Raw genomic sequence first — 15,226 nt, forward strand, 5'->3', positions numbered from 1 at the left:
AATTACTTTATATGTTAACATATTTTCCAGCAAAAAATTACTTTATGTAAAGCACGCGCGCATGCACGCACGCACTACTAGGTTGAGAGTGAGGACCGCAACAGACTTACAAACACAATTAGGTGAGTTTGCACACACACAAATGACACAGGCACACGGTAGAGCTATCCGAGAATGGCTTCTAGATTTCAACACCAGCAAATGTAAGGTGATAGAGATGGAAACGATTGACAGAATACCAGAAGGACGGTACAAAATAAAAGAAAACTTCCTCCCTACACCTCCGGAGGCACATATCAGTAGGATAATACTAGCAGAATACTTTACATTGAGAAAAGTCAAAACATCAGTCAGGAACCAATGTAAGGAAGCATTTAGATCACCCTGCACCACTTACATGAGACCAGTCCTAGAGTATGCAGCATCATCGTGGATCACCCCCATAAAGCATAACGAAACTTGAAAAAATGCAACGGTTTCAACGAGGTTCGTCTTAGAATTAGAAAAGATGGTGTACGAAGAAAGACAGAAGGAACTAGACTAAACGTCGCTTGAAAAAATAAAAAGAGGTGAAAAAACGAGACATAATCAACACATAAACAATATTTAGGGGGTTTGACAGAGTGGAGAAAGAGATGATCACAATCGGGTTACCTTGAGGTGCTTCCGGGGCTTAGCGTCTCCGCGGCCCGGTCGTCGACCAGGCCTCCTGGTTGCTGGACTGATCAACCAGCCACCAGTGGGTGGTTCACAATAGTTCACAAGATGTTCACATTGATTTATGCTAATAGAACAAGAGGGCATGGATGAAAGTTTGAGGAACAAATCAACGATAGAGATATTAGAAAGTTTGATTTATACTTAAAGAACAGTAGGAAGACTGAATGAACTAAGTGAGTATGTTGAAGAAGCGGATTTCATTCTTGATTATAATATCCAAAGCATGTATTATAGTATATATCAGAAGGCATTGTATTAGCTGAGTTCACACACACACACACACACACATAAATAAATATAGAGGGTAGATAAAGACAGACTATTTAACACAAGGGGAACACGCACAAGGGGACACAGGTGGAAAATGAGTGCCCAAATGAGCCACAGAGATATTAGAAAGAACTTTTTTAGTGTCAGAGTGGTTGACAAATGGAATGCATTAGGGGGTGATGTGGTGGAGGCTGACTCCATACACAGTTTCAAGTGTAGATATGATAGAGCCCAATAGGCTCAGGAATCTGTACACCTGTTGATTGACGGTTGAGAGGCGGGACCAAAGAGCCAGAGCTCAACCCCTGCAAGCACAACTAGATGAGTACAACTAGGTGAGTACACACACACACACAACCACACACACACACACACACACACACACACACACACACACACACACACACACACACACACACACACACACACACACACACACACACACACACACACACACACACACACACACACACACACACACGCAAGCTTTAAGGTGTTTATATTGACAAGTATAACAAAACAAATGCCATCACCGAGAAATAAACGATAAAATAAACCTATTAAAATATAACGATAAAAAAGTATCAATCAAACCAAACAATTACGATTGAAAAAGCTAAACATAATTATCGTAAAACCCAGACAATTCCCTTATCATAGAGGCGATAGTCTTAAAAAAACTAAACTTCAATTATTCAAGAAACAAGGCCTTAATTACCTGGAAAAAGATTGTTACAATTATTAAAAAAATATATTAATTTGTTCTAAAGAATTACTTTAATTATTTCATAAATAATCTCTAATTGACTTAGAGAGTGATTTGTTGTAAAATGTTTCTCAATTGTCTTAAAAGAGGATTTCAATTGTCTTAAAAGAGAGTGCTTCAACAGCCTTAAAAGAGGATTTCAATTGTCTTAAAAGAGAGTGCTTCATTTGTCTTAAAAGAGGATTTCAATAGTCTTAAAAGAGAGTGCTTCAATAGTCTTAAAAGAGAGTGCTTCAATAGTCTTAAAAGAGAGTGCTTCAATAGTCTTAAAAGAGAGTGCTTCAATAGTCTTAAAAGAGAGTGCTTCAATAGTCTTAAAAGAGAGTGCTTCAATAGTCTTAAAAGAGAGTGCTTCAATAGTCTTAAAAAAGAGTGCTTCAACAGTCTTAAAAGAGAGTGCTTCAATAGTCTTAAAAAAGAGTGCTTCAACAGTCTTAAAAGAGAGTGCTTCAATAGTCTTAAAAAAGAGTGCTTCAATAGTCTTAAAAAAGAGTGCTTCAACAGTCTTAAAAAAGAGTGCTTCAACAGTCTTAAAAAAGAGTGCTTCAACAGTCTTAAAAGAGAGTGCTTCAATAGTCTTAAAAAAGAGTGCTTCAACAGTCTTAAAAGAGTGCTTCTCCTGCCTGAAGACACCAGACCTTACCTGTCATCAACAGAGGTCATCACTGATATTATGTCTATTGGGACATTAAATGGACATATCTGACCATTTAATGTCCCGAGGCAGGGGTGAGGTTGGGTTACTGTTTACCAGAGGGAGGGAGGGAGAGAGAGAGAGAGAGAGAGAGAGAGAGAGAGAGAGAGAGAGAGAGAGAGAGAGGGAGAGGGAGAGGGAGAGAGAGAGAGAGAGAGAGAGAGAGAGAGAGAGAGAGAGAGAGAGAGAGAGAGAGAGAGGAGAGGGAGAGGGAGAGAGAGAGAGAGAGAGAGAGAGAGAGAGAGAGAGAGAGAGAGAGAGAGAGAGAGAGAGAGAGAGAGAGAGAGAGAGAGAGAGAGAGAAGAGGGGGAGAGAGAGGAGGAAGAGAAACAGGAAAGATAAAAATGGTGAGGGAATAGCTGGAAGACGAGGGGGTGGAAAGGGGAGATAGAAGGAGAGTAAATGGGAGATGAGAGGGTGGAATGGGTGTTGGGAAGGAAGGGGAGGGTGGGAAGGGAGGGTGATGGGAAGGGTGACAGTCTCGGTATATTTACCAAATCTTCCTCATTTTCTCTCCTGTGGTGGCCGTTGGCCATGATCTTGTGTGTGTGTGTGTGTGTGTGTGTGTGTGTGTACTCACCTATATGTACTCACCTATATGTGCTTGCAGGATCGAGCATTGACTCTTGGATCCCGCCTTTCGAGCATCGGTTGTTTACAGCAATGACTCCTGTCCCATTTCCCTATCATACCTGGTTTTAAAATTATGAATAGTATTTGCTTCCACAACCTGTTCCTGAAGTGCATTCCATTTCCCCACTACTCTCACGCTAAAAGAAAACTTCCTTACATCTCTGTGACTCATCTGAGTTTCAAGCTTCCATCCATGTCCTCTCGTTCTGTTACTATTCCGTGTGAACATTTCGTCTATGTCCACTCTGTCAATTCCTCTGAGTATCTTATACGTTCCTATCATGTCCCCCCTCTCCCTTCTTCTTTCTAGTGTCGTAAGGCACAGTTCCCTCAGGCGCTCTTCATACCCCATCCCTCGTAGCTCTGGGACGAGTCTCGTTGCAAACCTCTGAACCTTTTCCAGTTTCATTATATGCTTCTTCAGATGGGGACTCCATGATGAGGCGGCATACTCTAAGACTGGCCTTACGTAGGCAGTGTAAAGCGCCCTAAATGCCTCCTTACTTAGGTTTCTGAATGATGTTCTAACTTTTGCCAGTGTAGAGTACGCTGCTGTCGTTATCCTATTAATATGTGCCTCAGGAGATAGATTAGGTGTTACGTCCACCCCCAGGTCTCTTTCACGCGTCGTTACAGGTAGGCTGTTCCCCTTCATTGTGTACTGTCCCTTTGGTCTCCTATCTCCTAGTCCCATTTCCATAACTTTACATTTGCTCGTGTTGAATTCTAGTAGCCATTTCTCTGACCATCTCTGCAATCTGTTCAGGTCCTCTTGGAGGATCCTGCAATCCTCATCTGTCACAACTCTTCTCATCAACTTTGCATCATCCGCAAACATCGACATGTAGGACTCTACGCCTGTAAACATGTCGTTAACATACACAAGAAATAGAATTGGTCCCAGCACCGATCCTTGTGGTACTCCACTTGTTACTGTTCGCCAGTCCGACTTCTCGCCCCTTACCGTAACTCTTTGGCTCCTTCCTGTTAGGTAGTTCCTTATCCATTCTAGGACCTTTCCCCCCACCCCCGCCTGCCTCTCGAGCTTGAACAGCAGTCTCATGTGCGGTACTGTATCAAAGGCTTTTTGGCAGTCCAGAAATATGCAGTCTGCCCAACCATCTCTGTCCTGTCTTATCCTCGTTATTTTATCATAGAATTCCAGAAGGTTTGTTAGGCACGATTTCCCTGTCCAGAACCCATGTTGATGTTTGTTCACAAACCTAATGTTCTCCAGGTGTGCAACCAGTCGTAGCCTAATTATTCTTTCCAGTATTTTACAGGGGATGCTTGTCAGTGATACAGGTCTGTAGTTAAGTGCCTCCTCCCTATCTCCTTTCTTGAAGATCGGCACGACATTTGCCTTCTTCCAGCAACTGGGCAATTCTCCTGACATAAGTGACTCATTAAAGATCATTGCCAGAGGCACGCTGAGGGCCTGTGCTGCTTCTTTTAGTATCCACGGTGATACTTTGTCTGGTCCAACTGCTTTAGTTGCATCTAGAGTTGTCAACTGTTTCATTACCTCCTCTGCTGTCACCTCTATATCTGATAGTCTTTCATCTAGGGTAACCCCTTCCAACAATGGGAGCTGCTCAGGCTCGGTAGTGAACACTCCATGGAAACTGGCATTCAGTGCCTCGCAGATTTCCTTGTCACTTTCAGTATATGCCCCCTCTGTCTTCCTTAGTCTTGTCCTTGGTCGTTCACCGACATTTTTCTTCTTATATGACTGTGTAGTAACTTAGGTTGTTTTTTCGCTTTGATTGCAATATCGTTCTCATAGTCCCTTTCCGATGTTCGTCTTATGTTAATGTAATCGTTCCTAGCTCTGTTGTATCTGCTTCTGTTGTCCTCTGTTCTTTGTCTTCTGTACTTCCTCCACTCCCGCCTGCTGGCCATTTTTGCTTCCTGACACTGTCTATTAAACCATGGGTTATTATATTCCTTCTTATTTTTTCCCTTTACCGTTGGTATAAATCTCTCTTCGGCCTCCTGGCATTTCTGTATGACTAGGTCCATCATATCTTGGACTGTTTTTCCTCTAATTTCTTCCTCCCACTGCACTTCACCCAGATAGTCCCTTATCCTCATATAGTCCCCTTTCCTGTAGTCAGCTCTCCTTTCCCAGATCTCTTGTCCCATGGTCATAATTTTGAATTCCATCATGTAGTCAAAGACTAGGACACAATGGTCACTGGCCCCTAGAGGTATTTCATGCTCTAAATTCTCGATATCTTCTACGTTCTGGGTGAAAATCAGGTCTAATAGGCTCGGTGCATCTCCTCCTCTTTCCCTTGTGTCTTCCTTCACATGTTGTGTCAGGAAGTTGTGTTGTGTTGTGTTGTGTGTGTGTGTGTGTGTGTGTGTGTGTGTGTGTGTGTGTGTGTGTGTGTGTGTGTGTGTGTTTACTAGTTGTGTTTACTAGTTGTGTTTACTAGTTGTGTTTTTGCGGGGGTTGAGCTTTGCTCTTTCGGCCCGCCTCTCAACTGTCAATCAACTGTTTACTAACTACTTTTTTTTTTCTTTTTTTTTCTTTTTTTCACACCACACAGACACACACACACCCCAGGAAGCAGCCCGTGACAGCTGACTAACTCCCAGGTACCTATTTACTGCTAGGTAACAGGGGCACTTAAGGTGAAAGAAACTTTGCCCATTTGTTTCTGCCTCGTGCGGGAATCGAACCCGCGCCACAGAATTACGAGTCCTGCGCGCTATCCACCAGGCTACGAGGCCCCTAAATAAAGGATGTGTGTGTGTGTGTGTGTGTGTGTGTGTGTGTGTGTGTATGTGTGTGTGTGTGTGTCACATCAGATGAGTCACAGAGATGTTAGGAAGTATTCTTTTAGCGTGCGGGTCGTCGAAAAATGGAATGCACTTAAGGAACAGGTTGTGGAAGTAAACTCTATTCATAATTTTAAAACTAGATATGATAGAGAAATGGGAGAGGAGTCATTGCTGTAAACAACTGATGGCTAGAAAGCCGGGATCGAAGAGTCAATGCTCGATCCTGCAAGCACAAATAGGTGAGTACAAATAGTTGAGTACACACACACAACACACACACACACACACACACACACACACACACACACACACACACACACACACACACACACACACACACACACACACACACACACACACACACACACACACACACACACACACACACACACAACTTTTTCAGTGTCAGAGTAGTTAACAAATGGAATGCAGTAGGCAGTGATGTGGTGGAGGCTGACTCCATACACAGTTTCAAATGTAGATAGAGCGGGACCAAAGAGCCAGAGCTCAACCCCCGCAAGCACAACTAGATGAGTACACACACACACACACACACACACACAACCACAACCCCTGCCCACAGTTCGTCGTGTTTACAATGCCATCATTAGCTCAGCAAAACAAAGGTTCGTCTAACAGCCGCTCTCCGAGCGTAAATATCAATTTACAGATACACGATATCTTTAACCGGGATTTACGATTTATTTGTAACTACTGCCCTAAACACGGATGTAAAAAAAAGAAAAAACACATTTACAGAATGATAAATCTCACGATCTACATTGATTTCGTCTTAAATAGTTTCTTGGAAGAAAAATGAGAGGATCTGACTTATGAAAAGTATTTGCTAAGGAACATACAAATTTCTCCTGTTGCTGACCGGATCAGTAGCAATGGTAGTAGTGACTTAAGAGGGCTGTTCCAGGCACTACGAATGTGTATGCGTGCACGCGCGTGTGTGTATTAGTGCACGTGTGTGTATTAGTGCACGTGTGTGTATTAGTGCACGTGTGTGTATTAGTGCACGTGTGTGTATTAGTGCACGTGTGTGTATTAGTGTACGTGTGTGTGTATATGTGTATTACTTTGTGTGGTCAGCGAGTGGAATGCACAGAAAGAGGAGGTAGTGGAAGCCACCTCTTCCCACACCATCATGGACTTATACTATAAAGAACTCGAATGTCTGTAACTTTAAAAAAAAAAAAATACAACAAGACTCACATCTTGAGAAGACTCAAGACTCAAGACTCAAGACTCAAGACTCAAGACATCTCACTCCCCCCTTCAGTGACTGACAGGAAAGCACAATTAGGCTAAGCACAATGTCTCGTTGAATACCTCAAGGTCTTAACTAAATATTATTTTATGGTTCATTAACAGTTCAACGATTGGGCCGCACGCTCCAGGATATGTTAGGAAGATTCGCTCTTAAGGCCTCTTTGATTTGCTAGCTTATTGAGGTATGGACGCCGCATAACCGCTGCATATTCCAGTTTGCGTCTCACGTATGTCTTAGCATATTAACTTAACGCTCAGCTATCAGACCCCTAGTGTGTGTGTAGTCACCTAATTGTACTCACCTAATTGTGCTTGCGGGGGTTGAACTCTGGCTCTTTGGTCCCGCCTCTCAACCGTCAAATTCCACACACACATGTATGTGTGTGTGTGTGTGTGTGTGTGTGTGTGTGTGTGTGTGTGTGTGTGTGTGTGTGTGTGTGTGTGTGTGTGTGTGTGTGTGTGTATTTACTATTTGTATCTGCAGAATCGACCTCTTAGCTCTTGGACTCCGCCTTTCTAACCAAATTATTTCTCCTCAATTATGTCTACTACATATATTTCTCTGTAACACAATTTTTATGAAACAGAGGGAGAGAGGGAACGGAAACGGGAACGAGGCAAAAAGAGAAAGCAGAGAGGATGTTTGAAGAGAGGGAAGAGGAGAGAGAGGGGAGACAGCTGGAGAGACAGAAAGAGCGGGAGGGGGGGAGAAGAGAGGAAAGAGAGTAGAAGTGGTGGAAAGAGGTATGAGAGAGGGGAATGAAGGGGAGAGAGAGTGGGAGGAGAGAGGTTGTATTAGAGGGGACTTAAAAATCCCCTCTAGTGTGATATATGCTATTCTCCGAGGCTATGAATCTCCTTCCAGCCAGAGGTATATATATATATATATATATATATATATATATATATATATATATATATATATATATATATATATATATATATATATATATATATATATGTCGTACCTAGTAGCCAGAACTCACTTCTCAGCCTACTATGCGAGGCCCGATTTGCCTAATAAGCCAAGTTTTACTGAATTAATATATTTTCTCTAATTTTTTTCTTATGAAATGATAAAGCTACCCATTTCATTATGTATGAGGTCAATTTATTTTTATTAGAGTTAAAATTAACGTAGATATATGACCGTACCTAACCAACCCTACCTAACCTAACCTAACCTATCTTTATAGGTTAGGTTAGGTTAGGTAGCCGAAAACGTTAGGTTAGGTTAGGTTAGGTAGGTTAGGTTGTCGAAAAAACATTAATTCGTGAAAACTAGGCTTATTAGGCAAATCAGGCCTTGCATAGTAGGCTCAGAAGTGAGTTCTGGCTACTAGGTACGACATATATATATATATATATATATATATATATATATATATATATATATATATATATATATATATATATATATATATATGTCGTACCTAGTAGCCAGAACGCACTTCTCAGCCTACTATGCAAGGCCTGATTTGCCTAATAAGCCAAGTTTTCATGAATTAATTGTTTTTCGTCTACCTAACCTACCTAACCTAACCTAACCTAACTTTTTCTGCTACCAAACCTAACCTAACCTATTAAGATAAGTTAGGTTAGGTTAGGTAGGGTTGGTTAGGTTCGGTCATATATCTACGTTAATTTTAACTCCAATAAAAAAAAATTGACCTCATACATAATGAAATGGGTAGCTTTATCATTTCATAAGAAAAAAATTAGAGAAAATATATTAATTCAAGAAAGCTTGGCTTATTAGGCAAATCGGGCCTTGCATAGTAGGCCAAAAAGTGCGTTCTGGCTACTAGGTACGACATATATATATATGTCGTACCTAGTAGCCAGAACTCACTTCTCAGCCTACTATGCAAGGCCCGATTTGCCTAATAAGCCAAGTTTTCCTGAATTAATAGATTTTCTCTAATTTTTTTCTTATGAAATGATAAAGCTACCCATTTCATTATGTATGAGGTCATTTTTTTTTATTTGAGTTAAAATTAACGTAGATATATGACCGAACCTAACCAACCCTACCTAACCTAACCTAACCTATCTTTATAGGTTAGGTTAGGTTAGGTAGCCGAAAAAGTTAGGTTAGGTAGGTTAGGTAGTCGAAAAACAATTAATTCATGAAAACTAGGCTTATTAGGCAAATCGGGCCTTGCATAGTAGGCTGAAAAGTGAGTTCTGGCTACTAGGTACGACATATATATATATATATATATATATATATATATATATATATATATATATATATATATATATATATATATATATATATATATATATATATATATATATATATATATATATATATATATATATATATATATATATGTATGTCGTACCTAGTAGCCAGAACGCACTTGTCAGCCTACAATGCAAGGCCCGATTTGCCTAATAAGCCAAGTTTTCATGAATTAATTGTTTTTCGACTACCTAACCTACCTAACCTAACCTAACCTAACTTTTACGGCTACCTAACATAACCTAACCTATAAAGATAGGTTAGGTTAGGTTAGGTAGGGTTGGTTAGGTTCGGTCATATATCTACGTTAATTTTAACTCCAATAAAAAAAATTGACCTCATACGTAATGAAATGGGTAGCTTTATCATTTCATAAGAAAAAAATTAGAGAAAATATATTAATTCAGGAAAACTTGGCTTATTAGGCAAATCGGGCCTTGCATAGTAGGCTGAGAAGTGCGTTCTGGCTACTAGGTACGACATATATATATATATATATATATATATATATATATATATATATATATATATATATATATATATATATGAAGAATGGAAGAATGGCAAGCAGTTGGTATGGGAAGAATGGCAAGAAGAATGGCCTGGAAGAATGGCAAGCAGTTGGTATGGGACTACACGTGCGTATCAACCCTGGCTAACACCTACATTAACCTCAGTGTTGCACAACCAGGTGGCGCTGCCACCCACAGGGAAGCAGCCAAATCCCGTAAGTATAGAGAACTGGATCACCACTACAATTTTGTCCCCATTGCTTCTGAGACGCTCGGCGCCTGGGGTAAAAGTGCTACCAGTTTTTTGAAGGAACTGGGTTCTAGGCTCATTGAAACAACAAGGGACCCGAGAGCTGCAAGCTTTCTTTTCCAGCGCCTCAGTGTGGCGATACAGAGGGGAAATGCGCACTGCATCCAGGGTTCCTGCCCGCCATCTGAGGAGCTGGAGGAACTCGACAACCTATGACAACCATCTTTGTAACCTATATGTAACTCCTTTTTTGTAACAAAGTTTATATATATATATATATATATATATATATATATATATATATATATATATATATATATATATATATATATATATATATATATATATATATATATATATATATATATACTCATTAATTAGGAACATTATTTCTTATTCAGTTTAGTGGTAGGATGATTGTGAAAATCCGTTTTATATAAGAATAAAAAAATTGGGCTATTTATTATTTTTATTTAATTAATTATATAATTATAATATTACATTATTAATTGGCGCAGTATTTTATCGTCTTGTTTTTTGTTTTGCTGGAAGACTGTTGTTGTGTTCTTGGGACGTTTGTCTGTGTTTCATGCTAGCCTCGATCTTGGGCCTTCTTGCGGCCCATGTCTGAGGTCGGCGGTATGTTTAGCATATGACACACGCTTGACACAGACGCCTCCCAGGTCTGTGTCACATGAGACCTGACACAGACGCCTCCCAGGTCTGTGTCACATGAGACCTGACACAGACATCTCCCAGGTCTGTGTCACATGAGACCTGACACAGACATCTCCCAGGTCTGTGTCACATGAGACCTGACACAGACATCTCCCAGGTCTGTAGCACATGACACAAGCCTGTCACAGACATCTTCCAGGTCTGTGTCACATGAGACCTGACACAGACATCTCCCAGGTCTGTGACACATGACACAAGCCTGACACAGAATCTCCCAGGTCTGTGACACATGACACAAGCTTGACATAGACGCCTCCCAGGTCTGTGACACATGAAACCTGACACAGACATCTCCCAGGTCTGTGACACATGACACAAGCCTGACACAGACATCTGCCAGCTCTGTGACACATGACACAGACACACACAACGTAACAACTCAGTTCAATATCAATTACAAAAATATGTTTAAGAAAAGGAGAAAAATGACTACTAATTTCCTAGGGAATTTTCCTCAGATTTTTCCATCCTTTTCACATAAAAAAAGCCGTAGGTTTCTGTCTCTTTTTTTTTTAGCATATATATATACTTTTTTCTACGAAAGTCACTATGCTAAGTAATATTTTTTTGACTAAATACAAAACACTCGTATTCCTCAGTGTTCACTCTCAGGGTTTGAGAGTACATCTTGGAGAGTGCATATATGCACTTGCACTATTTGTTTTTATCTTATGTTCTCTGGTTTATTTGTATAAAATATAAATGTTCTTGGTTTGTGGACCGTATCACCGCTTGCGAGAAATGTGTTTGGTGGTCCTTAATGACACAAATACACACACACACACACACACACACACACACACACACACACACACACACACACACACACACACACACACACACACACACACACACACACACACACACACACTCACACACACACATGCACGCAAAGTGCTGGAGTGGTGGCAGCGTTCCCCCTTTGAATAGTGTAGGAGCCTCGCTCGCCTCTCCGGGTGATGGGAGAGAGAGACTACATTTCCCCTCACCAAGTACCTGCTCCAGCGACTGTTCTAATTCACCTTCTTCTTCTCCTCTTCCTGTTCTTCCAGTAGAATTGGTTGGCACAATGAATATCCTCGCATCTTGCAGAACCGGCGTTCAATCCCCAATGGTCCAATTGGACAACATTCCTTTACTTCTTCTAAGATATTATATAGCACCTTGTGATCAAACTGACTTAGAACTCTCTTTTGAGAATTACCTGACCTTTTCCTAGCCTTTGATTTTGAGGACCTTTTGACTTTGATTTTGAAGATGACTCCAAGGGCTGTGTGCAACCTTTGAGGCACAAGCTACAGTATAAAAAAGGAAGCTGTATTCTAAAATATACTCTAGTTTACATTTAAAAAAAGCCTTCTCCTGTTTAGCCATAAAAACCTGTTTATGGAGGTACTCAAGAAAGCATCGAGGTTCGTATTTGGTTCCATTGTCGCGAAGAAAATTATATACATCTGGTTTTCTTCCTCAATCCCGCGAACTAGGAAGAAAACAGAGAGGGCATTTCCTCCTTGAATCTCACCCCTTTGTATCTAAACTCTCCTGTCTCAGAGCACTCTATTGTCTCGGTGACTCTCCAGGAACTGTACTTGATAGTGTTCTCTGACGCAAAGTCTTCCTGGATGTCTCAGAACGTATCCCCTGGGGCTAGGAACGAGAGGTATAGGCACATTAGAGGGTAGCCAGGTGAATGGCCGAGTTAGAAAGTATTCCTGGATGTGTGGTGTGTCGTGTTAGCGCCCCGGGTCCAGCACTGCAGGCCCCACGCCCCCTCCGTCCATCACCAGGTGCGAAGTGTCTGCTGGTTGAATGCCTGTGTCTGCGGGTAGGCCGTCGTCTGCCCCGTGTAAGGGCACTGGTAGGCCGGGGGGGAGTACTGGGGCGGGGTGTAGGCTGGAGGATAGGCCTGTGGGTAGCCTGCAGGACAAGGCTTTCCGTCACGTACCAGAACCTGCGAAACAAGAAGATATCAAAACTATATTTACGTGTCAAACTAAATCATTCTTGTAGAGATATCAGCGTGCTATTTGCAAGAATATGCAACTGACGAACATGTATTGCAACCTGTTTGACATCAATTTTCTGCTATTCATATTTTGGTCGTAGTAGCATAAAACAGATGCGATCCCTTCACAGCTTTAAAGACCCCGTTCTCAAAGGTAATTGGGTAATTATTATTTTAATATTTCACACCACTAGGCTCCTTCCACCAGCGACCTCTCACATACCAATGGTAGACTGTTATGTTATTTTTATGTGAGAGTGAGAGAGAGAGTTAGCGAAAAGACAGACAAACTAAAACGGACAGAAAATAGGAAAGAGATAGAGATAGAAATACATACAGACATAATAGGAAAAAGAGACAGAAAGATATACAGAGACAGACATAGAGAAAGATACAGAAATCGACAGAAACAGACAGACGAAAAGTGACAGAAAGACAGGTCTGCAGAGCGATCGGGTCTACCAGGGCATAGAAAGACAGGAAGACAAACAGAAAATCAGAAACAGACAACAGCACACAAAGACAGACAGGCACAGAGAAAAAAACCCTAGACAGACAGACATAGACACAAGAAAAGAAGGAAGGAGAAGGAGGAGAAAGGTATATATGAACAAAGGGAACAAGAAAGTAGCATCTAAAGAGATAATTTGATAAAGAAAACATTTCAACAACGAAGCCAAATCGATCTACCAACATTAACAACATCTACCCGTTGACCAGACCACACACTAGAAGGTGAAGGGACGACGACTGCGACGTTTCGGTCCGTCCTGGACCATTCTCGTCCAACCACTTGGGCTGGACGGTAGAGCGACTGTCTCGCTTCATGCAGCTCGGCGTTCAATCCCCCGACCGTCCACAAGTGGTTGGGACACCATTCCTTCCCCCCCCCCCCCGTCCCATCCCAAATCCTTATCATGATCCCCTTCCCAATGCTATATAGTCGTGATGGCTTGGCGCTCTCCACCTGATTTTTGGACCATTCTCAAGTCCAAAACTGTCGCCTCCAACGTTGCCTTACATCGTAAACAAATGCTACTTCATAGTCGCCCGTGACTGTTGAAGATATAGTTATAAAGAATATTCTCAATAGGACTCACCGGAACTGCTACTCTGCGAGGAGACGTGACGGAGGCCATGGACGCGGCCGCAGCGGCGGCCGCCGTCGTCATCTCCAAGTTCTTATCTTGGCGCTGTCTCTTGCACTTGTACCGGCGGTTCTGGAACCAGATCTTGACCTGAGTGGAGGTGAGTTTGAGGAGACCCGCAAGGTGTTCCCGCTCCGGCGCTGACAGGTATCGCTGCTGCTTGAACCGTCGCTCCAGCTCGTACACCTGCGCCTGAAAACACGAACCATATGTGAACAAATCCATAAGAGCCGTGGCAAGGGTTCGAAATTACGTCCGAGAGGATTCCCAGACGCTGCCTTAATCGTCTGACATACGTGAGATGTTAGAACCTAAACTAATATTACCAATTTAATTATAAACTCGCCCGCATAGCATAGCAATTTTCTGCAAATGCATCAATACACACGAATATACATATGCACATATACATGTATGCTAATATATACATGGTGGGGGGGTGAGTGGGCCAGAGGGGTGCCTCTTGAAGGGTGCCAGGGAGGTCCTTGAGGCACTGTACAGCATAATATACTCAGGTAGGTCCAGGGAACAATAAACACTGTGGCGTAATCCTTCACACAGGGGAGGAGCGTTGCTTATCCTGCTCTCTCTCTCTCTCTCTCTCTCTCTCTCTCTCTCTCTCTCTCTCTCTCTCTCTCTCTCTCTCTCTCTCTCTCTCTCTCTCTCTCTCTCTCTCTCTCTCTCTCTCTCCCTCTCTCTCTCTCTCTCTCTCTCTCTCTCTCTCTCTCTCTCTCTCTCTCTCTCTCTCTCTCTCTCTCTCTCTCTCTCTCTCTCTCTCTCTCTCTCTCTCTCTCTCTCTCTCTCTCTCTCTCTCTCTCTCTCTCTCTCTCTCTCTCTCTCTCTCCCTCCAGAAATACTCCACTCCTGGTGAGTGTGGTGCCAGGTAGACAGTGTATTCACCTAGTTGTGCTTGCGGGGGTTGAGCTCTGCTCTTTCGACCCGCCTCTCAACTGTCAATCAATCAACTGTTACTAACTACTAACTAATTTTTTCCACACACACACACACACACACACACACACACACACACACACACACACACACACACACACACACACACACACACACACACACACACACACACACACACACACACACACACACACACACACACACACACACACACACACACACACATACACACACAGGCAGCAGCCCGTAACAGCTGTCTAAC

General features: G+C 42.1%; 2 protein-coding genes across 2 annotated transcripts in view; both read right to left on the reverse strand.

The window, feature by feature from the left end:
- Nucleotides 1–1,928: 1,928 nt before the first annotated feature.
- Nucleotides 1,929–2,986, reverse strand: LOC138352948 (S-antigen protein-like). The gene is made up of 2 exons (XM_069305605.1): nt 2,945–2,986; nt 1,929–2,399 (listed from the first exon to the last, which is right to left on the reverse strand). Exons 1-2 carry the CDS (start codon nt 2,984–2,986, stop codon nt 1,929–1,931), a joined length of 513 nt encoding a protein of 170 aa, XP_069161706.1.
- Nucleotides 2,987–11,676: 8,690 nt separating this feature from the next.
- The window catches only part of LOC123755040 (homeobox protein Nkx-3.2-like), a 36,388-nt gene continuing 32,838 nt past the window's right edge, over nt 11,677–15,226 (reverse strand). Inside the window, exons 4-5 of the mRNA XM_069305495.1 lie at nt 14,005–14,244; nt 11,677–12,850 (exon numbers count right to left, since the gene is read on the reverse strand). Coding sequence (XP_069161596.1) covers nt 12,680–12,850; nt 14,005–14,244 — 411 coding nt within the window. The 3' untranslated portion in view covers nt 11,677–12,679. The remainder of the gene's footprint in view (nt 12,851–14,004; nt 14,245–15,226) is intronic.

Source organism: Procambarus clarkii, chromosome 55 (assembly GCF_040958095.1).
Source record: "Procambarus clarkii isolate CNS0578487 chromosome 55, FALCON_Pclarkii_2.0, whole genome shotgun sequence".
In the NCBI taxonomy this organism is placed as follows: domain Eukaryota; kingdom Metazoa; phylum Arthropoda; class Malacostraca; order Decapoda; family Cambaridae; genus Procambarus; species Procambarus clarkii.

Excerpts from the sequence above, each read along its gene's own strand:
- LOC138352948 (XM_069305605.1), bottom strand. The coding sequence starts at position 2,986 with ATGGCCAACGGCCACCACAGGAGAGAAAATGAGGAAGATTTG. Across the intron at positions 2,400-2,944 it reads GAGAAAATGAGGAAGATTTG|GTAAGGTCTGGTGTCTTCAG; the intron begins GTAAATATACCG and ends TGTTGATGACAG.